Source organism: Tenrec ecaudatus, chromosome 8 (genome assembly GCF_050624435.1).
Source record: "Tenrec ecaudatus isolate mTenEca1 chromosome 8, mTenEca1.hap1, whole genome shotgun sequence".
Lineage (NCBI taxonomy): Eukaryota > Metazoa > Chordata > Mammalia > Afrosoricida > Tenrecidae > Tenrec > Tenrec ecaudatus.
In genome coordinates, this window is record NC_134537.1 from 113,234,984 (window position 1) to 113,259,708 (window position 24,725).

The following is a 24,725-nucleotide window of genomic DNA, read 5'->3' on the forward strand; positions in this document are numbered from 1 at the left end:
TCTGCAGTATCCTTTCTCCCACCTAGGAAGGAACACTGATGTGGCAGTGGGTGAAGTGTTTGGGAAGCAGATGCAAACTAAAAACTGGAACCCACTAGCCACTGAGAAAGACATAGCCATTTCCTTCAGGAAAGATTTTCAGCCTCAGAAACCCTGCAGCCAGTTCTACCCCAGTCTACACGGGCACTACGAGTTGGAATCAACTTGATGGCAGGGGGGGTTGGTGTGGTCCCTGAAGATTGCATGATTTTCTCACCCTGTGTTATATATTAAACCAAAATCAAACCAGTTACCATCTGGTCAATACCGGACTCATGGACATGAACCACCAACCAATTGGTTAGTAACTCAATGAGTTACTATTTGTGTCTGGGAGGGAATCCATGTTGTAATACAAACCTCAGAAAAAATTACCTGAAGCAAAACATCTGAGATGTGTGGGTCTATGGAACAAAATACCTCTTGAACTTTGACTTCAGGGAACTGGGCTGGAAAACTGGCTGCTGTAACCCTTCCCTCACCCACCCTCCCACCCAGACCTGTGTTAGTCTGGGTAAACTAGAGAAACAAATTCATAAACACACATATGTGTATAAGAAAGAGCTTTATATACAAGAGCAGTTGAAATTTGAGACAACATCCCAGGCCAGATCAAGTTTCTAAGTCCAATATTAGCCCATATATCCAATACCAATCAAAGTCCTCTTCAGACTCACGGAACACATGCAATGATGCCGAATGCAGGAACATCACAGACCAGTGGGTGGAAGGTCTTGTGGATCCAGTAGCCATGTGAGCATCTCAGCACATGGCTCCTCCCGCTCCAGAGCTCTAGTGTACTTGCATGTGTCTTGTCGGCAGAAATGGCTCACAGGGAGTGAGCATCTGTCCCGCCTAGTTAGCTCCTTAGCACCTCCAAATGAGGTCAACAAGCTGCGACCTGATTGACAGGCTAAACTCCACTCCTTCACTTGTAAGTCTCAACTGCCACATGACCCCCTATAAATTATTATTATTATGTTCTTATCTTACACCATCCACTGTCTCCTGTCACCCACATCTCAACAGAACAATACCCCTGGGTTGACTGGCTCTGCCTGCCTGCAGTAGCCAAAGTGAGTTAGATGGTGGAGCTCCCTCTGAGGGAGAGGGGCTATATAGACGGCAAGAGTGGGGAAGCTTTCTCTAGGACTAGAAAGGGGAGAGGGTTTTGTACATGTCCAGAGGGTTGGGGAAAAGAAAGGCCAATATTTTATGACATATAGAAAGTATATGAGGTTCATATTTAAGTCTCCATAAATAAGAGTTTATTGATGAAACACACACACACTTAATTGGTTTCTGTATTGTCTGTGTCCCTGAGCTACAGCTCAGACCTCAGTCATTGCCGTAGAAACCAGAAGGCCCATGATACCTGGAATATGTTTCATAGGGGTACCACCTCATTAGACAATCCTCTCTCAGCAAAATGGGCAGAGAGACTGCCTTGTCAATGGCCGTGCACATGCTCAGACACTAAGCCAGTTGCTGCCGAGTGGAGTCAGGACGACTCTATCATGTGTGTCAGAGTGCAACGGTGTGTCCCGGGGTTTTGGGTGCCTGCTTTTATGGGGAAGGAGATCACTAAGCCTTTATCAAGTCCACCAGGGTACTTCCGAGGGAATTTGAATCGTCAAACTCTGAAAAAAAAGTAGTCTTCTTTCTGGTTGTACAGAAAGACAGGCGGGGGTGTGCACTTGTCCTCCAGGGCTCGTGGGCATCACCGAGGGCCTCCCAGTTTGCAAACAAAGGGGAGTGGGTAAAGCAAAGGAATAAAAGCCTTTTCTGGCATGAGCGTTCTTCTCGTGAACCCCAGAGGTGGAGAGGGCTGAAGCTCTAGAACTTCTGCTGATCCAAACCCAATGCTTTCCTGCTCCCTCAGACTGGCTCTCAATGCTTCCCCGATGAAAATATTACATGGAATCTCTATTGCCTTTTCAGATATCTGATCTTGTCCAACGAAAGTACCAGAAGTACAGAGAAGAGCGAATGACACGAATGACTTTGAAATGGTTCAGGTAAAAGATAGCTAAGTATCAGAAGACCCCAAAACAAACAATCATATCATTGTGAATGAGAGGGGTCAGAGTGGAGACCCAAAGTCCATCTGCATACAATTGGACATCCCCTCACAGAAGGGGCACAAGGAAGGGACCAGCACAACATTAAACACAACATTCCTCTAGTTCTTTAATGCTTCCTCCCCCCCACACTGCCATCACCTCAGTTCTACCTTACAGATACGGCTAGACCGTAGCATGTACACTGGTACAGATAAGGGCTCTTGACACACTGAATCCGGGACAGATAAACCCCTTAAGAACAGTAACGGGAGTAGTTTTACCAGAAGGGTGGGGGAAGGTGGCGGGAAAAGGGGGAAACCGATTGCAATGATTGATGTATAAGCCCTCCCAGGGGGAGAAAATCAGAAATGTGGGTGAGAGGAGAGAGACGGTGTATGAAAATAATAATAATTTATCAAGGGGTCAAAAGGGAAGGGTGGGAGAGGGGAGGAAAAAAGTAGAGCTGATAAGAAGGGCTTAAGTAGAAAGAAAATTTTTGATGGCAACATATGTACAAATGTGCTTGATACAGTTGATGTATGAATTGTCTTATCTGTAAAGCCCCCAATAAAATGATTTATTAAAGAAGAAGATATCTATTTAAGGGCTTAGGCAGACAGTCTTTTGTGTCCTTCATGGAGGGGAGATCCACAGACGTTCAGAGTGTCAGCCTGCTGTGAGGGCGGAAGGCTCTCCAATGACAGGAATTTTCCCAGGAAACACTGCGGGACCCACCCCAGTCCTTGAACAAGTCCCAGCTTTATTCTACAGAGACGGTTGGAGGTGACTTCATCCTGGAAGATTTTCCAAACCCCTTTCCACCATCCCATGAAAGAATTCCAGTAATTCCCATATTTTTATCAATGAAAAGCCATCTCTTTTTCTGAGCCCCTCCCGGAGACTGGGGTACCTGAAGCCCCTTCCGCTTACACGGAGAAGTGACCCATCCCTGGTCCCTCCATCTGGACACAGAGACAGGCGCAGGCAGATGGAGGGAGTGGAGGGCCTCCCATTCTGATGGGATGTACTGTTTCCATTCATTTGAAGTGCTGCTGCGTGTGGAACATGCAGAAGGGCTATATTAAATAAATAAAGTCCAGAAGGAGCAGCTCGGCTCCTTCCTGAAAGCGCACAGACACCAAAACCCTCGCTCCACCCTGACGGAAATGGATGTGACTCTCCCGGGCTGCAGTGTGGATTTGGAAGTTGTTGCGATGGGTCCAAAATCATCCTCCTCACCCAAAGAGCCGCCGAGGCTCAATGGCAGGATCCTCACCTGCCAACGAGGCTCGCAGGCCGCCCCCTGTGTCGATTAGCGGCTTGTGCATGTAGACCGTGGCGGGACGCAGGACTGGGCACATGGAGCTCTGTGGGTGTTCTCTAAAGTCGATGGACCCACCCTCTTTTAATGACGCACCTCTCTCTAAACTATTCCACGGAGCCCAGCGGCACAGTGGTTACACGTTTCGCTGCAAACTGCGAAGTGCACATGTTCGAAGCCCGCCAGTAGCTTGGAGGGTGCGGGATGAGCTCTTCTACTCCCCAGAGAGTTACGGTCTCAGAAACCCACAGGGGCCTTTCTACGCCGTCGTCCGTGAGTCAGAAGTGATCGGATGTCAGTGAGTTTGGTTTTGGTTTGGGGGAAGCCCTTAATATCTACCTTTTGGGTAGATAGTGTCTACCCAAACTGTTGAAATCATTGGCTCCATTTGCTCTTTAGAGCAAATGGGGGTGGGGGAGGGGTGCTTGGCAGCAGCTAACAATAGCCCAGAGGTAAGGCTCACACGTCTTAGCAAAGTTGGCTCCTCTGGAGTGCATGTCCCTGGAGGAGAATGATAAAGTGAAGCACTGCATCCCACCCCTCCACCTCTCCACCCCTCTCTCTGCCTTTCAGGCAGGCCCCTCTCAGGGAGTGTGTAGCGCCCACCACCCAGGCGCTCAAGAAGAAAGATCAAGCCATTAGATTGTGAACCCATCCTGAGTCAAGGCTGACTGACGGGGGTTGGGGGGGGGGGGGTATTGGCCTGCCCAGAGATGTTGTTCTGTCTAAGAGGATCCTTGTCATCTTCTGTGGCTTCGTCTGGAGAACGCAGGCTACAACACTCTTGTAATCGGGCTGTAGTTTCCTTACGGGACTGTGGCAGTTCTCATTTGAAGGCGTTTAAAGGGCCCCAGGAAGCACGGGCAGTCAGTCCATGTCATTGGCAGCTCTCCCCTCCCCTTCCCTCCCCTCTTTGCCCCCCCACCTCCTGGCCTCGCCCAGATGGTTGCAACGAAATTAGCTCTCTTCATCATTCTGAGCCCCTCTGCCTCGGAGGGGCGAGGTTAAGGCACAGATAAGGGGGTATCTGGGAAGAGAAATGGAGGGTGGGAACCAGAAGGTGGACATTAAATTACCCACAGCATCTTTGCGGTCATACAAACCACATTCAGGCATTTGAGGATTTAAAAAGTAGCCTCCCTCTCAACACATGCATAACATTTTAAAGTCTAGATGTCTATCTGTGACATGCTTGTGCTCCCTGAATTATCCTTCAGCTTTGCTGCTTTAAAAAATTATTATTATTAAGGAGAGGTGTTCAGAGAAGGGAACAGGTAAATGATCTGGAAAGGCGCTCAAGTCACGGCCATGCCTATGAGGACAGACACAAAGAATCCCCAGTGGCGTGAATGGCCACGTTGTGGGCAACTAACTGGAAAAGTGGCAGTTGGAATCCACCCAGAAGAGCCTCTGAAGAAAGGCCTGGAAATCTACTTCCAAAAGACCACAGCCCTCAAAGACCCCGTGGAGGACAGCTCTGTGAGACTGGGCTCCGGGTTGCAGCTGGTATGCTGCTGCGTGCCTTCAACTTGGCGCTGGCTCCTGGCGGTCCTATGGAACAGAGTAGATGGGCCCGCGGGAGGCGGGTGGCGTGGGTCCGAACCTGTATCCCTTACGGTAGCAGATCACCGGTCTTTTCTCTTTCAGAGCTGCTGGTGGATTTGAACTGCTGCCCTTTCAGTTAGTAGCTTAGTGCTTAAACATTGCACCACCAAAGCCCCTTTCAACTGGTACTAATCTCCCCAACTCACTGCCATTGAGTCGATGCCACCTCATCGAGACCCTATAGGGCAAGCTAGAACTGCCCCTGTGAGTTTCTGAGACTGCACCTTTTTATGGGGATCGAAAGGCCCATCTTTCTCCCAAGGAGTGTCAACCGGTTTGAACCTCAGACCCTGTGGTTAACAGCTCAAAGCGTAACTCCTCCATAAAGCATACACTTAAAGAAGAGTCTCCAATGGAAATCATCAGAGCACTCTGAAGCCAAGAATCAAGAATGGGAATGCGGTCACATAGGTTTCGGCAAAGCCGTGGGTAATTGAAAGGTTGATGACAAAACGGGGAAAGGCCTATCTCGTAAGCATTTGGATTTGAACCTTACTTTTGCCATTTGCCAGGGGAAACAAATAGGGAGGCGTCAGTCAGTATCCAACGCAAATTACAGTAAATTGAAAAGCATTGAATAAGACACCAGCGATCAAAAGGGAGGTTACTTTTAAGATACCATTTTATACTTTTGCCTAAGATGACGCCACTTGCTAAATATGGTCTGCGCATCGCCTGCCTCCTTTCATAAAGATGCCTTCATCCAGGATGCACATAGATTTCAGTGTGTTGGGTGTGGGTTTCATCCATAGTTGAGCTCCTACACACCTGCCTTTTGTTTTACCACAGAACAAGAGCAGTAGGGCTTTCCTGCAAAAAAAAAAAAGCCTTTTCTTCTCCTTGGAATTTCTTTGATTTTTCTTTGGTAAGTTTGGCAAGCCGCCGTTCTCCCTGACAGATCCGCAGGCACAGTAGGACAAAAAATAGCCTGCTTCTGTGCCATCCCCATGATTGGCTTTGGATCAGACCATTGTAACGCACAGAATGCTCACTGGCTAATTTTGGGCATTACATGGCCAGGCCTTTCTTGCTAGGCCCCTTTGCCTTCTTTCTCTGGTGCTGCACTAACGGTAATACCACACAAGAACGGCTTTCACAAACACAAGTTCACTTCCTCACTGTTGAGGAGGCTGGAAGCTGGAATGCAGAGTGCAGCCCCAGGGGGAGGATTTCTCCCTTCTGGGTCTCCTGGTTCTCAGAGGTTTAAGCACTAAGGGACTCACTGGAGTCCTGCCTTTTCTTTCTTGGTGGGAGGATATCCCTCTGATCTCTGCTCACTTACTTGTTTAAGGCCTTTTATATGTCAAACTACTAACCTAGCCCTGTTGTTCGCACCCTGCCTCAGGAACACAGCTGCTGCTAAACCTACCACATTAACACGAGAGATAAGGATTAACAACACATGGATAATTATATCAACCACAAAATGGAGATGAATAACATTAATACTGACAACCATGGCAGAGCCAGTTGACACAATTGGTGGGGGGGTGGGGTGGGGGGGGACGGCGCACAGGGAGGGGATAGGAGGGGCAGGGACAAAACACACAATTCAATCCATAGCTGCTCCTGGAACCTGCTTAACATCAGAGCAACGGGAGCGTCTCCAAGGCAGGCACGAAGTACACTGGCTGAGAATCCAACCCACCCATCTTGCATGGTGGGTGTTTGTAGCTTTGCAGGGGTGCTGTGGGGATGATCTCTGAGCTGAGTGGAGTTGCTTTTCAGCACATCTAGGCCATGGGATAACCCTCTCCACCCCCCTACCCCCCGTTTTTCCTGAGATCAGTGGTGTGGGGGGGAATAAGGGGGCTTTGCCCTGTCTTCAGAGGCCATTCTTACTTTGAAAGAGATGTGCATCCTGGCCCACACATCTTTGGGGCTCGAGACATATGCCAGGCCCTGGGTTAGGTGCTGGGGACAGAGGGAGGCACGAGATCTGCCTTTAAAGTAGTGATACTGTCTAGCAGCAGACCCACGCCGAAACCAAGCCCAATCAACACAAACCAAATCCAACAATCACAACGCCTTATGGGAAAGAGAGCCCACAGACCAACCTGAGGGAAGATGTTTTCAAACAAAGCTTTGCAGCGAATCGAAACAATAAAGAGTTACCTTCAGCTTGACCACCACCTGCTGGCCCCACGTGAGCATCCGGAAACTGCCTTCTTCAGGACGTGCAGGGCCGTGACTTAAAGCAGCACATCTCCAAGTCTGTCTTCTGAGACACCCCCCCCCCGCCCGCGTGGGGTCAAAGTGCAACTTTCCAGGGTGAGAGGGCTTACTATCTGAGTTTTCCAGGCGGGATTTAAAAACCTTCCCACTCATTTTTTTCCAGGGAACTGTTTTGCAAATGGCAGCAGGCTCACCAGTTGAGGCCCGTGGCCCAGCTGAGTGGAGGCCGGTGATGAAAGGCCGGGGGTTTGCAGAGTTCCCAAACTCTTCGCCAGCCGACCAGAATCTAGTCGTAATGCGTTCCCTTTGGTTGAAGGGTCCACAGAGGCTTCAGTTTTGAAAACTGATGTCTGCTGAGTAAAGAGCATTATTAATGTGCAAACCCAAATGGTTTTCTCATTAGAATTTATCCAATACAGGTCTCCCTGCAGAGCACGTCTCCTGGAAGTCAGACAACAGTCCATGAAGGCGCCCAGGGGAGGGGCCAACGAAAATCAACAGCATTTCTTGCCTAAAAGCCGTTTGTGTAGCCTTACTGGGCATGGTTTGTATGGTCTTTCTCGTTTTCCTTTGTTTTCAGATATTGAAATGAGCAGCCTGCTATGTCTTCTGGCACAGGCCGACACTGGATGAGAGACTGCGGCGGACTCTGGGACTCTGCCTAGCAGATCATTTCGGGGCCCTCTGAGTCCCCAGCTTAGGGAAATGGTTGGGATCAGAAGATGAGGCTTTCTTCTCCCATAAAGTTACAGCCTTGGAAACCCGCTCTTCGTGAGGCACGCACGAAGGTTTCTTGGGTTAGAAATACCTGGGTCCTAGGCTTCCCGTGAGAAAGAAATCACGCTGAAGCCTGGTTTGTGATCCAAGTGGGGTTTTCATAAAAGATAGACGTAGTTTCAGGCATTACAGTAACTGAACGCAAGCCAGAGAGGACTCGACCGAAGTGGAGCAGGGGAAGAGGGGGGGTGGGCTCCGGAAGCTGACTTTTCCGGGGCCTCCTGGGAGGCGTGGTTGCCGGTACTGGTTGACCCTATTGGCTGAATTAAGGCCACCTGGCCTACATTAGGGCCCTCCCAGGTGTACTGGCGTCGTTTCTCAAAAGCCTGAATTTGTGCGAGCCCTCTGGCCTTTAAGGCTTCCAACTTCCTGTAGGGCCCCTAGGCATGGAGTGGAACAATCCCTATCGGGGCTGCCTAACAGTTCTACCCTCCTCTGGGGTGGCTAGGAGTCGGAATCTCCTTGAGGGCAGTGAGTTTGGTGTGATTGCTCACCTAAAGGTTGGCAGTTCAAGCTCAGCCAGTGACATCACAGCAGAGACCTGGCAACCAGATGACAGAAAAGTGTGGTAAAGGGAGACGTGGGACAGAGCAAGATATGACAAAATAATGATTTATAAACTATCAAGGGTTCATGAAGGAGGGGGGAGCAGGGAGGGAGGGGAAAAAAACAAGGAGCTGATGTCAGGGGCTTAAGTGGAGAGCAAATGTTTTGAGAATGACGAGGACAATGAATATACAAATGTGCTTTACATAATTGATGTATATAAGGATTGTGATAAGAGTTGTATGAGCCCCTAATAAAATGATTTTAAAAAGAATGCAGAAAATGTTCCAAATTGATTGTGGTAATGATTTCACAGCTCTTTTGAATATGTTTAAACCACTTTAATTGTATGGTATGTGAATTATATACATCAGTAAAACTATATAAAAAAAAAGATGACAGCCAAGAACACCTAATGGAGCTGCTCTGCTCTGTGACAAGGGGCTCACTGTGGACCAGAAGCCATTCATTAAACACGGAATTAGGAGATAATAAATACATGAGCTTGGATCCTTGGCTCTTTTCAAGAAACCCATGGCCATGCTTCCTTCTGGAATCGTTGATGAGGTGACCCTGAGTTCAGAGATTAGAGCTACGCCTCTCCCCAGACCAAGCTATTTCCTTATCTCGTAGTCTCTGCTGATTTTAGCTATCACTGACCCTTCTAAGTCCTTGCCTTAAGGCAGGACAAGCTGTGCTCTGAAGCGCTTATATCATGTTTCCATAGCTGAAGGGACAGCTGTACCTTGATGTCTTGCAGACACCTGGTGCCCACCAGTGTAACTCACTGGTTCCTTCCCAGAGCTCACCACCAAGCTCAGGCTCCGCCTGAAATGTCTTATCTCACACAGGGTTTCATCCTCATCCAGGCTAGGGGCCTGTTATCTGGAGTTCAACCCTTATCATTAATCTCCTTCTCATTCCGAAGAGACTACTGTCACCAGGTCCTATTGATTCTACCTCTGGGTGATAGTTGTCTCTAATGCCTTCTGCCCTTTGATCCCCACGGGGCAGCATCTGGTCCCCAGAAGTCATGATCCTTTGTGGAGGATGATCCCAAGATGGTGTGAATACTGGTCTCCCTGTCCCCATGCTTCCTGAGGACTCTACCTGTAGGCTTTTCATGGAAAACATTCTAATCTAAGCCTTCTCTAAATATTGCCTGCAAGGCAAAATTCACATTCTAAACCTGGAGTGTAAGGCCCTGCTCCCTCTCCCGCCAGCCCTCGGCCCCATCACCCACAGCCTCCCGAGCCGCTTCCTCACCAGGCAGCCTCCTCCAGGCTGCCAGGGCTCCTCAAGGTTACCTCAGCCTGAACGCCTCCCTCCCTCCCTCTTGCCCATCCCTCATTCTTTAACACTCAGCTTACATGTCACCTCTCCGCCAGGGCTCGTGGGCAGAATCTTCACTCTACCATGTTTTATTGAACTTCCGGATCTTTCTTTCTCTTGAGAAGACGGTACCAGTCCAGAGGAGCAGCTCCTGCTTCAGCGGCTTTCTTCCGAGGCTGCAGGGGAGGCATCCAGTGAGCATGTGCAGAAGGAGTCACTGCATCAGAACCTGGGCCAGTGAAGTTCAAGTCCAGACACTACAGAGGACATGATGGGAAGCTGCCAGACCTTGATTGCCTTGCTCACAGGTTCTCGACACCCAAGCTAGGATGGAGGCTGTCCTATGAATCTATGTTATTTTAGGCCTGAATTCTTTGTATCTGTTTTTCACATAATTTTCCCAGCATACAGATAGAATAAGTATGGGGAAAGCATACAACTCTAGTGTACACGTTTCCTGATTGTAAACCATCCAACCTTGTTCTGTTCAAATAACAGCTCCTTGGTGTATGGACAGGTTCTACGGGAGCACAGTGAACTGTTCTGAAATCACCATTCCTTGGAATGTCCATAGTTAATTACGGTCCCGACAGTTGAATGCCTTTGCGTAGTCACGGAAACTCAGGAAAACAATGAAAACTTCACTTTCTGATATTCTTTGATTCAGCTAAGACCCATCTGACATCAGCAATGAGAGCCCTCCTTCCACGTCCTCTTCTGGGTCCAGCTTAGTCCTTCCCGCAGAGGTAATGCCGCCACCATTGCTGAATTATGTTCAAACATTTTACCTGGGTGTGCTAGTCATGAGTGGCCAATAATTTCTACATCCTAGTGGCTGACCTTTTAATGTTAGGTTTGCCGTGTCCTGAAAGGGTACCTCAAAAAGCCCTAAATATTCATCCCTGAAATTTAAGTCATTGCTTCCTTTGAAAGCTTGATGTCAGGTGGAATTCACTGAAGTCATGCAAAAGAAGATTCATCAGGGGTGCCCCCTTCTGAAGTTGACACCAGGGCCCCGAGGCGGCCCCACCTGCAGCAGGCCATGGGTTTGACTCTCAGGTGTGGAGGCCCCTAGGTCTTTGTTCCCCTTCGACCCAGGAGCAGACTGAGGCTCCTGTGGGCCTCATTTTCCTCCATTTATTTCCTCAGAAGGACCTAATTTTCACGGTACTTGTCCTGATTATTCTGAAGTCTCCAAATCCGTATTTTTTTAAGTAGAGGGAAATGATTTTCTCAACACTAATCATGATATATTATCACAATAAACCACACCAAAATGCCACGAAGGAGCTCTTATTTAGTGAATGGTGATGTGGGGGACTAAGATTCCTGAGTTGTGCCCCTAGGGGAGAAGGCACAGAAGTGTCTGTGCGTTTTAATCAATGGTCTCTCTAATTTTGCTCTGGGTTCTAACAGCCATCCCATGGCTGCACAGAACTGACAGACAAATGTCACAATTGAAGGGATGATTTACTAAGGACGGTAACAAGTTGTATTGCCGGTGAGAAATGCTCAGGGTTGAGTTGTTTATCAGGACTTGTTACAAAGTTCTTTCAGGTCTGATAATAAATGCCCAAAGGGCACACTGCTCTGCTGAGGAGCTTCAGGTGTAAGGCATTCAACTCACGTTCCACAGGTCAGCAAACCGAGCTCCCTAACTCAGGCGCCCCATTCCAGTAAGCCTCAGCCCAAGGCACTCAGCTCCACTTCCTTCCCTGTGTCACCTAGTGCAACCTCCCTCATTAAGTGCCCAGAGGCACCTCTCTCCTCACGCCAGTCAGCTGCCTGCACAAGGGCATTCGGTATCATTTGCTCTGCTGCACGCTTTGGCTCCTGGTTCTGCTGCCGCTCTTCTGATGCTGTAGATGCATTCTGCATCCAGGAGGTTCACTGAAAAAGCATCTCGGGTCCAGAGGACATGCTCCAACCTGGCTCTTCCTGGTAATCACCCTCATCCTGCTTCTAAGAAGGGGCATTTATCAAATGGCAGGTTGGCACTCCAAGGACTCCTGTTCACAATGACTCAGGTGAATCCCATCAGTATCACCCTCCACCTTCTTAGCAGACCCATTCAGGGAAAGGTCATTTGGTGGAGTCAGAGACTGCGTAAAAGAGCCACATTCAATCATTCACCAGCCCTGGAGTGTCAACAGGTGGCATTGTGACAGAGATTCATCTGACCCCTACGTGTCTATTGCGTTGGGGTGGCTGTGGGAGTTTTTGCAGCTTAACTTTTCCTAATGTGGCAGGAACTCTACATAGAGATTCCATTTCAGATTTCTGGCTTCTGGAGTGTGTTAGTCCGGGTAAACTAGAGAAACAAATCCACGCAAACTCATGTGTATAAGAAAGAGCTTTACATACAAGAGCAGTTAAATATTGAGAAAACATCCCAACTCAGTCCAGTCCAAGCCCATAAGTCTGATATTAGCCCGTATGTCCGATACCAATTTTTAAAGTCCTCTTCAGATTCACGAAATACATGCAATGACGCTGAATGCAGGATGATCACCAGCCAGTAGTGGGTAGGAAGTCTTTGGATCCAGTGGCAGTGTTAGCATCTCAGCATTGGCAGGGGTCCTCCCTGTGGCTTCTCCAGCTCAGGGCACTAGTGTAGTTCCTTGGGTCCTGTTAGTAGAGAGTCTTCCAGGGAGTGAACTGAGGAGGGGAGAGAGGAGAGCGAGAGAAACTCCAAGGAGTTCCTTGAATCCTCAGGAGAAGGCCAGACCCACACAGAGGCCTCATTGGCTATGCCCCATTTGACAGACTAGACTGCACCCCTTCACTCTTAATCTTCTCAGATTATGTAACTACCACATGGAGTAAAACAGACTCAAGGAGTTTTGTTTGTTTGCTTGTTTTCCCTTTTTTACAGACAGCTAAACCCTGCTGGCATAGTGGTTACATGTTGGCTGCCCACCGTGAGCTCAGTAGTTGAAACCAGTAGCCGCTCTGCTGAAGAAAGAGGAGGCTTTCTACTCCCGTACAGAGTTGCAGTCCCAGAAACTCACAGGGACAGGCATTGACCTGAGGGCAGTGAGTGAGAGGTCAGGGAAAGCAATTCCCCTGGGGCATTACACTCTCCAAGACCTTGATTAATCACCGTGTATACTAATTGCTTGAGGAGGCTGAGGCACCTTCATTGAGCTTGTGATTCTTTACGGATGCACATTCATCAAGAGTAGATCTTTTGGGGCAGTTTTCAGTTTATTTCATTTATTTATTTCTTGTAAGTTTTGGTTTTAAAAGTTTGATAAAGTTGCTTTACACCGAGAACACCTTCAAATCACGTGACAATATGAATTCACACGTCTTAGAAGCTGTGATTTTAAGAAATAACCGCCCCCACCACCACCCACCCAATCCAGTTGCTCTTGCGTCTATTCAGATTCACTGTGACTGCCTGATGCTTCTGAGCAGAGCTGTGCACACGGTTTTTAATGGCTGGGACCATTCAGAAAGGAGCCTTGAGGCACGCTGGTCATGTGTTGGTGGTTCTCCGTAAAGTAGGCGGTTCGAACCCACCAGCAACGCCACGGGGAAAAGATGTCACAGCCTGGAGTATCACTGCCTTGGAAATCCACGGAGCTGCTCTGCATTTGCCTACAGGCCATGGTGCGCCAGACTTGACCCGTCTGCAGCGGGCTGGGTCTGGGTGTCTTGATCTTTCTGGATGCAGGACTTTCTTCCGCGGTAACATTGGGAGGATTCAAACTGTCGCTCTCCATTAGCAGTCTAGCACTCAACCACTTGTGGCACCCAGGGGCACACAAATGAGGATGAGCAATTATAACTTAGACAGTGGGCTTCAACAGCCTCATGGGAACATAGAATTAAAAGATAATGGAAATTTTAGTTGCCACCCAGTTGGCTCCAGTGCCTGATCCAATTATGTGGAGCAGAGGAAATGCTGTCTAGTCCTGCGCCAGCTTCACAATGGTGTGTCTAGTCCTGCCCGACTTCAATGTTGCCGCCACTATGTGCCTTCCACCGCAGAGGGCTCATCAGCATCTTGTACTCTGTTGCGGTCTGCAAGGCTTGTCTTGGCTCATTATCGGAAGTAAACCCCCAGGTCATTCTCTAGCCTCTTAGTTTGGAAGCTCCACTGAGACACGTGCTCCACCGGTCGGCATACATGATTGGATGGCTGCCGACAATTCAAAGAGCATTGTAGCCACTGTGTCGATCCATCTAATCGACGCTTTCTCTTTTGCTGACCCTCTACTTTCCCAAACATGAAGTCCCTCTCCAGAGACTGGTTCCTTCTGATGACATATTTTATGTACATAGAACAGAGTCTTGCTATCCTTGCTTCTAAGACAGCATTCTGGCTGTATTTCTTCCAGGAGAGATTTGTTCTTCCATGGTATATTCAATATTCTTTGTCAACACTATAATTCAGAGGCATGAATTCTTTGGCTTCCTTATTTATTATCCACTATAATCCACTTTCCCTATTTATTATTTGCATGCAGGTGAGGCAACTGAAAATCCCATGATTTGTATCAGGCCCACATTAGTCCTCAAAGTGACAGTTTTTGACTTTATAGTACTATAAAGATATCTTTTGCAGCAGATGTATTCAAATGCAATAAAATGAAAACAAAAACAAACTCCCTACCAGAGTCGGTTCTGTGGCACACTGACCCAGTAGGACCCGGAGGAAGCGCCTGCAAGGTTGGGTCAATGCCTTACAGGAGGAGGAGCCTCACCTTCCTCCCTAAGGGACCCGGGGGCCTCAAACTGCTCAGCTTTTGATGGCGGTCCAATCTGTAACCACTGTGCCACCAGGGCTCTGCAGTGTGCTGTATAATTTCTTTCTTTTTTCCCATTTATTGGGAGCTCTTATAGATATAATATTCCACAGTTCAATCACATCAAGAGGTATTACTCCATTGCTACCACAATCAGTCTCAAAATATTTTCTTTCCTCTTGCACTCCTTGATATTGGCTCTCCTTTGGCCCCTCCCTCTTCCAGCATACTCCCCAGGAATCCTTTTTTCTTTCTCTGTAATGGGTTTTTGGTTTTTTGCCATATCTTACACATCCAATATATCCATTCACATATAATTCTGTTGTTCCATCCCATCCAGTGGGGTTATACAGTCATCAATGTTATCAGCTCCCCATTCTTCCCACCCTTTTCCCCATACCCTCAGGGAACCATTACTCCTGTTACTATTTCTGAAGGGTTATCTGTCTTGACTTTCATGTGCCAAAAGATCTTAAATGCACAAATAAACATATGCAAATCTAACATGATTAATGAAGTAAAGCAAATCAAAACCATAATAGTAAAGGGAAGCAATTATTAAAGAACTTGAGGATAGTTATATCTGTCATCAGTGCTGTACCGCACCCTGAATTTTTCACCCCTTCTGAGAGGGACTGTCCAATTATCTTACAGCTGAGTTTGGGGTCTCCACTACATCCACGCCTCTTCACATCAATTTGGTTGCTTATTTTTGAACTTCTGATACCTCTTTCCATTGACACCTCATGATCACACAGGCTAGTGTGCTTCTTCCATGTGGGCTTTGTTGCTTCCCTGCTAGATGCCATTTGTTTAACTTCAAACTTTTAAGACCCCAGAATTTTGGGGCACCATCAGGTTTCTTCACATTTGCTTATGCACCCATTTTGCCTTCAGCAATCCTGTGAGGAAGGTTAGTGTCATACAGTGCCATAGTATTGGAACAAAGCATTCTTATACTGAGGTAAGATTTAAGTAGAGGCCTAACGTCCATCTGTTTCCTTGTTGCATTTGCATATATATACATACACAAACAAGTGGTGTATAATTTCTTGATGGCAGCTGCCACGGGTTTGGATGTGAATTCAAGTAAAATGAGATCCTGCACAATTCCATCTTTATCATGATGTTGCTCTAGTCCAGTCCTGAGGATTTTTGCTTTCTTTTTCCTCCTAGATTGTATTTGTTTTGTTGTTCTTGAGAATATGTACAGCAAAACCTGCACCAACTCAACAGTTTCTATGTCTTCCACGTAGGGACATTTCTTGAGTGGGCAATCATTCTCGATTCCTTTTCTGCGTTGTTTTGATATGAACATGCACTCCCTGCCTCCTAAGGTTCCCGTTGCCTCGCTGCAGTTGTCAACGTGACCCAGACAGATCCTTCTTCAAAGAGCAAAATGCTCAAGGTAGATCTCACATTGACTAATGAAGTTAAATTATCGTTTGGTTTTAGGATTACTTCAGGAGTTGTTTTTGGTTTAAAGTTAAAAGAGTAACTCAGAGCAATAGCTTTAAGGATTTGTCCAACTTCCATGGCTCCAGAAAGACTTTTTCTGAGAATTTGAAATTGTTTTGTATTTTCACCCTTAAAACAATAAAATAAAAGAAAGAAGCAGGCTCCTTCTCTGGACTCTGATAAAAGTACTCAGAAGTGGTAGCTTGGCACCCTCCGTTTCTTCTGGTTTAATGCAGAGTTGCTCACTGAGGCTGAGACAGTTAAGGTTTATTGTACCAACCTGGCTGATAAAGACATGTGGGGTTAATTGAAGGGCGGAGAGGTAAACGGTTTGGTGAACCTAACCTTTCTAGTTCTCGGGTCTCTTGCTTTGTGATGGTCGGACCAGGGTACAGCTAGCTGCCTTATCCAGTTCCCTTCTTCAACTTGCATGGCTCACTTCCTGTCAGACATCCCCAAGGAGAAACCGCATGGACCTACCCCGATGCAGCCCTGGGCACTGGAGCAGCCGTGTGGAGACCCCTGCCAGAGCTGAGATGCTTACATGCTCACTGATTCGGCTTTCCTCCTTCAGCCGGCATCATTGTGTCTGTTTTGTGAGATGGAGGAGGACTTTGTGGATTGGTGCTGGACATGAGCTAATGTTGGACTTGTGGGTTTGGGCAGCACTGGGTTGGGATGTTTTCTTGATGTGCACTTAACCTTTATATAAAAGTCTCTCTTATAAATACGAGTTTCTGTGGATTTGTTTCTCTAAAGTACCCAGACTAACACAGAGGCGATCAGCCGTGATTCCGTATTGTTGTTATCAGGGTCCCCGGAGCAGGGTCTAACTCACAGCAGGGCAGGACGAAACACCACTCGGTGCCGCGTTGGCCTCACACAACGCCCTTCTGTTCCCGACTCTCTTTCCTTTGCTGCCAAAGGCAAATAACTGCCGTGATTTTGATGGCTTCTTGCAAGCTTTTACGACTCCAGGCACCACACAAGAAACTGGGAAGCAGAGTAGAAGAACCGAACATGCCGAGCCAGGGAGTTGAGATGTCGCATGGCCCCATGACCTCAAACCTCCAAGCCAAGGACAAACGTCCTCCAAGGTGCTTCGTTCTACCGAAGCAGTCTCTTCCCCTCACTTCAGTGTCGTAAATACATTTATCACTCAACATTCGCAAAGGCAACTTTTGGAGGTGTGTGATTTACAAATAGCAATGACAACATCCTTAATGAGATTTCCCCATAACCTTTGTTCTCCTTTCCACTGTGAACTGATAATAGACTTTGGTCTCTGTACAGCTGCCACGTCTTGTCTTTTAATATGTGAGGTCGTATAATAGTTGTCCTTTTTTAGTTGTGTTAACCTGGGTTCTCTACAAAACCTCTTTCTCTACACACACACACACACACACACACACACACACACACACACACACGGAAATGGTCTCAGGCCTTTAGAATAAAACTAAGCAAGACCATTCCTTGAGAGCTACACTATAGAACACCCACTAACCACCTGTGGTTATTTAAATGACAACGAATAAAAATTAAACAGCTCTTCAGTCACTATTCAAATGCTGAACAGCAACCATTACAAGGGAAATGCACATAGGTGGAGAACAGACCCCTCCTCACTGACAACTTTTCATTGGGCGGTGTTGCTCTATTTTTCCATGCGTTCCTTTGCAAATATTGCATGGACAAAGATGAGACTTTTCTGTTCTGGCAAGAGTGCTAACTCCCCGAATCCAGGAGTCTCTCCTGTCCTATTGGCTACCTAGGAGTCAGGATGGACTCAATGGCAGTGCGTTTGGTTTGCAAATATAACTATTTCTTTAAGCTTTGCTGCCTCTTGGAATGTTTTGACCTATAAAATGGGGCAAAGAGGTCCGGTTTCGAAGGCCCGTTGAGACAGTCAGTGAGCTGTTAGTCGTGTGGGAAGGGCTCGTTCCAGTGCCTGCCACGTCGGGCATGCACCCGTGCTGGCTCCGAGTTGAGACGTCCGCAAACAGACATTTGTGTTTTAACAGCCTCTGTATTATAAGAAAGAAAGAAAACTTCTCTGAGCATTAGAGTATTCTAATGGGAACAAATCCATGGTCATGGTTGATGGCAGAGAGACACTGAGAGCCGGGAGGAAGGCGTTTTCTTCTCGGCCTGGTTTTGTATTTTCTCAGGGAAGACAAGAAGAGCGTGAGACTCTACCGGTGTGGCAGCATCTCTGGCCCTGAGTCCTTTTTTTCCCCTTCTTTCTTGGCGTGTGCATCCAATGAGATGAAAACGTTGTCTGCAAAGGGGTGTTTACCCTATAGGTGTCAACACAGCGTTGGGTCCAGACAGGCAAATGGGCTGCTTTAACGGGAACTGTGTATACACAGCGAGTAATTACTTTGGGCGACAGCTGCCAACATGATTTAGCAAAGTCCCTGCCTGCAAAGGACTGACGGGCCCTGGGAGAATTGACTCAAACTCAACGCCACGGTGGAGACCTGCCCGAGGTTCCCCTGCCAAGGCTCTTTGGGGCCTTGTATAATTTGAATTCTTTAGGCCAATGGGATTGAAATTCCTTAGGCCAATTTCATCCTGAGGGAACAGCCAGATGACATGTGCAGTCTGACCTCATGGTTTAGGATTTCTGCATGATAATCGGCGCAGTATGCTCGACAGGCAGTGAAGGAAAGCATTTGGCTGAAATTCCCCTTTGCTTTCATGATGGTTCCCTCGCATCTGAACAGCTCTGACTTTTCAAAAGCCCCTCCTCAAGTCTGGAGTAGCTACTTCCCCACCATCAAGGGTGGTGGGCAGGGCATCAGGAAGGACTGCAGGGTCTTGCCCTGGGTCATAAGTGGACATTCTGTTCAGCTCCTGGAGCATGGGAACTGCCCAGGCACAGGGAAGTTTGCATGAGATCTTTGCCTGTCTGGTGGCTTCTCACTTGCCCATAGCGCGAATGCACATCCTCCTCATGTGCTCTCCAGCTGTCACAGGTCGGAGGGGGGGTCTTAGGCTGCACAGGGAGCCCCGGTGGGGTAGTGGTTCCAGGTTGGGCTGCTAACCTTAAGGTCAGCAGCTCCTTGGGAGAAAGAGGCTTTCAGCTCCTGTGCAGAGTGACCATCTCAGAACCCCATGCCTGTTCAGGGGGATTACCAGAAGTTGGGACCAGCTTGATGGACATGAGTTTGGTGTTCACTCCAAATGATTGATTTTTATTTGCTTGACAGCATTAAGTTCTTCCATGAGTCAGAAGCCAACCTTTTGCCTCTTTATCTTGATTGATTGCATTTCTCTGTAGGCGTGTCTGGAATGGGCTGACTGAGGCACTTGACTTCTCTGAAACTGACAACTGCTATTTTGCTCTAGACTTTCAGTTTCCTGGAGTCCCTCTTGATTCTGGTTCTCGGCATCGACTACAGCAGATGTGCTGTTGTAATAGGGAAAAGTCAGCAAACGGGTGGTGAGCTGGGTTAGAGGTCCAGAGTTGCGTTCTCAGCCCAGTTTTAAGAGGCCTGCGAGACCTTCACCCGTCACTAATTTTCTCAGTACCAAGGCGAGAACACCAATACTCTGTAAGTGTGAAGCTTGAAAGAGAACCTTAGTGGCAGAGTGGGTTTCACATTGGGCTAACTGCAAGACCAGCAGTTCCCAACGACCCTCTGCTCCCAGAGAGAAAGAAGAGATTTATAGCCTCGGAAACGCACGGATCTGTTCTACGCTGTGCTATGGGGTAGCTAGCAGGTGGCATTGACCCAACGGCAGAGTTTGGTTTTTAACTTTCGTGAGGTTTAATTAAGTGCAGATAAAAGTAACCCAAAAGACACATGGACATAGCTATGAAGCCCTCAGACCGTATCATAAGCGAACATGTGCACACTCTCTAACCAGCGATGCTAGGAGGGAGGTACTAATGTGGAGGTCTAACATCTTTCTTAATTTGTCTTTGGATTTTACTTTTCAAAAACTCACTTGCGTCTGCCTTGACGGAAAAATATTACATTCTTGGAGAGCCATTCCATCTGGTTGAGATTTTCCGTTATTTACTCCATCTACTAGCGTGTAGGCAGGATCCTTTGGTGTTTACGATGATGCCTGGAGCAGTCTTTGAAGATCTTGGGTAACCCTCCTGAGTGGACAGCAACCTGGGCCCGATGCTCACGACGTGGTTGTAATGTCTACCGCCCTTTTGATCACACCCCTGCCTGGGGTGTACTTTCCGTGAGGGTCGGACACCAGTCTTGCTCATCGCTGTACGTTCATTCAGGGCCCAGTACTCAAACAACTGCAACTCTTTCCAGAAGCCGAGAGCAGCAGCTTCCTCCCAGGCAGTGGCTGGTGGTGCGTAGCCCCATAAGCTCCCAGAATGTCACCAGGGCTCAGTCAGTCTAAACCTAAACCAAACCCACTGCGAACGAGTTGACTCAGACTCACAGGCCTCCAAATCTTGTGCACAGCCTCAATTTTCTCACACACATCAGCCGGTTAGTTTGAACCTCTGACCTGGTGGCTAGCAGTCCCAATGTTTACACAATAGTGTAACTGGGGCTCCTAGTGGGTCAATCACAGGAATCGGTGAGAGTAGAGAAACGGAGTAATGGAATAAATCTAGAGGGTACCAGGGAGCACTTTCACCCCACCCCTACAAGGAACCTCTTAGTGACTCACAATTTCAGAACAATTCAAATGAGGAAGGCAGTCAGTCTAGGCCTGCATTTTACTTTATACCAAGCTGAGACAAACCGGTCTGGAGGCACAAATACAAGTAGCTTTGGGTGTGACTTTTAAGAAACGATCATTGCATTGGGCTCCCCCAATAATTTTATTAAAAATAATAATTGCGTAGGGCTCTGGATTCCCTTCTGACCATTCCCCGTGTAAACAACTGACTAAATAAAAAGTTTTACCAAGACAGCAAGCTTTTACTAAGAAACATCACACCTGAGGGACTGGACAAATTCCTACTACAAAGAACTCTTAGTTTAGAAGTACTATCTACTTTATCTATAGCTCCATCTTCACCAGTTTTAAATGATTAAATCCAGTACTAATTAAAAAAAAAATCCAGTACTAATTAGGCTGAATACTTTTCAGGCAAAAAACCACACCCCCCCAAAATCACTGCCATCCATTCCAACTACTCTTGACCGTCTAGGACAGCACAGAACTGCCCTGTGGGCTTCTGCAGGAGTCAAAGCTTCATCTTTCTTCTGTGGAGCCACTGGTGGTTTTGAACTGCTAACCTTGTTGTCTGTAGCCCAACATGTGACCCACTATGCTACCAGGGGCCCGGCCAGGGTACTGTGATGAGCTGAAACTTAGGCCTGAGACAGAGGTGGGCCCCTGATTCTTTTCCCTTTCAAGTAACAGAAACTAACCCCACCAATTCCATTCCACAAAGAATACATTTATTTGGTGCCTCTCAGTTCAACACACTGAAAACTGCTGGAGGGGGGCATACAGATGTGCACACAAGGCCTGCCCTCAAGGAGCGTAGAGTCTAGGCAGGGAATCACATGGAGGAAGGAGTACTAGTACTGTAGGAGGGGAGCTCTTTCACAGCGGCTCACAGCTCTTTGAGATCTTCTCAAATACGTCCGGAATTTCTCCAACAGGAAAGGCAGACGGTGGGAGAGAGACCTTTTGTGGAATGAACCATTGACCTTGGTGTTGTTTATGAGCATCTTTCTGTTGCTGGTTCTCAGAGCTTTCTCAGTGATCCTTCCCTAGTGGGACCTTTGCTTGCAGGGAACCGCGAGGCTTCCTCAATGTCCACCAGCATTTCCTGCATGGCTCGTGAGTGGCTCCGTTGCAGTTTGGCTTGTTAGGATTTGTAGCCCGAGTGTACCTTCAGTCTATGTGTCTGTCTGTCTGTCAGGGTGGTGTGGTGTGCATTCTGTGGCTTGGAGTGGATGTGTGTGCGGTAGTATAAAGGAAAGGAGACCATTCTTTACCCTTCTTTGAAACGTTTAATAGTGCACTTAATGGGTTATATAGTCTGTACAGATATAGAGCAAGTTATAAAACTCTTCTTCTTATTCTCTTTTCACTTAAACTGTATTCATGTAAAGTGTATTTACAATAGCAAACAAAAAGTCTTGAGGTACAAAACCCAAAAGAATATCTGAGGTATAAATACAAGTATATTTTAAATAATAATCTTTATCATGCTTTATCTGTGTTTCGTAATAGAATGGTATATACAGTACACAACTTTACAAATCTGAAAGCCATTAACGTGGAATAGACATGTCTATCTTCCTGAGGGACACTGGTCACCAAAATACGCAGATTTCACAACTTTCACCTGCTCCCGCCTCAAAATTCTTCAAAGAACCTTAGAAATAACACTGACAACGGTAACTGAATTAGGGTATAACAAAATAAAGCTCCCTCTGACAACTCTCACTCACACGGTATCCACTTTCGATCCATACAAAATAAAGTTATTAATACTGTCTCTCGAGTCATCTGACCGCTACAGTAAAACCTGTGTAAAAAGACCACCCTCCAAACAACCACGCGCGTCCCTAGTTTTGTGTTTACTATGGTCACTGCTTTCCGTGTCACTAGCATACATTCCAAGGGCACAATAAAGGAAAAGACACGGAGGAAATACTCAACAAGAACAGGTCCTCACACCCAAGGCGCTATTTGCTGGTGAGGACGAACCCAGTCAACAAACACGTGCAGCTGTCAGAGACGCCGTCAGCAAAGAAAGCACGATGGTCTGTGGTCGGGCTGAACCCACAGGGATTTCCCTGGGAAATGCAGCTTCCTCCGCCTGTCTTAAAATGTCTGTTACAAACATGCAATCGCAACTAATAATCTTAGCAGTTAAAAAAATCCCAACACGTTTGGATGCTTGGCCAGGAGTGTTCCGTGACAGTCAACCCCGCACAGCTGCAATGATCTTACTGGCTAAATATTAGCATCGCAGCTGTAACCAAGTCAAGAAAATCTGTATCCAAACCGAGAAGAATCAATCTGGAAAAGTTAGTTTGGAGATAAAATTAGCAAAGGAGTAAAAGGCTTACTAACCAGCGGGGAGGGGGCTGTTAAACCAAACCAGTAAATGAACAAAGGTGTTGGGTCTCCTTTCTGGGTGGACCCGTGAGTAGATCCCACGTGAAAGTACACCTGGCACCTCACTGTCCTTCCCGGAAGTGTCACAGTGTGCCAGACACTGGGTTCCAGCCTCCGCGCCTCCGCCATTCAACCAGCAATCACACACATTCACACACTCCTCTGCACAAACCATCCCCTTGCTCATCAGAGGACCAGCTACTCCAGTGGATACACCACCCCTCGCCACACTGCCAGTCAATGACACAGCCACCCATGCACCGCGACCACGAGAGAATGAAGTCCCTTCATTAGCTCCCAGAATGCATTTTAAAGGTTTGCTTCTCAGAAGCAATTTGAATAAGATTAGAAATACATTTTTTTTGGTACAGTCTTACATATTCCAGTCAAGGTCCATAAAATAGACCTTAAACAAACAGGAAGCAGCTTTAAAAAAATGTATGAAATTGCTATCGTCTTAATTCCTGCAGTCCAACGTGTAGTTTTCTGCTCCAGGATCGGGGGCAGGACCCATTCGTCCCAGGGCTGGCGAAGGCTCTAGAAACAAACGCGCGGATGCGGGCACCGTTGCTCCGTTCCCGTAATCACCTAGCCCTGGTGTCTTTGGTCTCGGTGTTCTGGAGGCTGAAAGAATCTCGAACCTTCACGACTTCTGCTGCACACAAGTGTCCGAAGGATTTAGTGTACCACTCGGGCATGTGGCCACTGTAAGAGAGAAGAGGGAAGGGCAGGAGACTCACTCAGTTGGGAAGCACCGAGGTAAGCAGAAGGGAGTGCCGCGTACCCTTCTGCTGCTTGATCCGCACATCATCTCAGTGAAAAACAACTCTTGTAAGGCGATTACTATTGTTAGGCAATCTCCCGGCACGTCTGCCAGAAGTGAAAAACCCACGGCCACTGGATGGATTCTGGTTGGCAGCGACCAGGCAGGTTTCGGAGGCTGTCGATCTTCCCTGGAACGGAGAGCTTCGGCTTTCTGCCACAGTGGTGGGGAGGTTTCCACTGCTAACCTTGCAGTTAGCCACCCAGCCCCGTCTCCCAACAGCGCCCATCAGTAGGACTAACAGCTCTTGGTACAGAGCGTGACGCCGGGAGAGTGCTGGCGGGTGCCACCCACACAGAACGATCGCATGCATACAGGACGCAGCAGAGACGGCATCCTTTCAAAGGAGGATTTGCTTGAGGCTCTTCTCTTCTGCTTATCTACCTTGCTCAGCACACTAATTTTCCATGTGTATCTATGGCAGAGGGCATGGGCTTAAGTATAAAAAGTGTAATATGTCGCATGACTCCAGCACTTTTGAATATAAGAAAAAGCTGCTTTCTAGTTGAAATCAGTAACATTTATTCTTTCCTGGAGCTCTAAATTCCTACCGGATCTGCCAACGCCTCGCTGTTTTAGTATCATTTTTTAAGGAACAGAAAGTAAAATCTCAAACTTATTGCCTTTGAGTCAATTAAGACTCACAGAGACCCTGCGGGACAGGATAGAACTGCCCCTGTGGGTTCCTGAGATTATAAATGTTTAAACTCTTTATGGGAGTAGAAAACCAACTCTCTCTCCCTCTGAGTGGCTGGTAGTTT

At 47.4% G+C, this 24,725-nt stretch overlaps 1 protein-coding gene across 6 annotated transcripts in view; it reads right to left on the minus strand.

Moving 5' to 3' along the window:
* Positions 1 to 21,996: 21,996 nt before the first annotated feature.
* The window catches only part of DLC1 (DLC1 Rho GTPase activating protein), a 458,236-nt gene continuing 455,507 nt past the window's right edge, over positions 21,997 to 24,725 (minus strand). For 5 of the 6 annotated variants that reach the window (XM_075556748.1, XM_075556752.1, XM_075556750.1 and 2 more), the window contains exon 14: positions 22,001 to 23,846. In XM_075556748.1, the coding sequence (XP_075412863.1) occupies positions 23,726 to 23,846 (121 nt within the window). In that variant the 3' untranslated portion in view covers positions 22,001 to 23,725. Of the gene's footprint in view, positions 23,847 to 24,725 lie in introns of all 6 variants that reach the window. The other variant, XM_075556747.1, reaches the window with a different exon arrangement.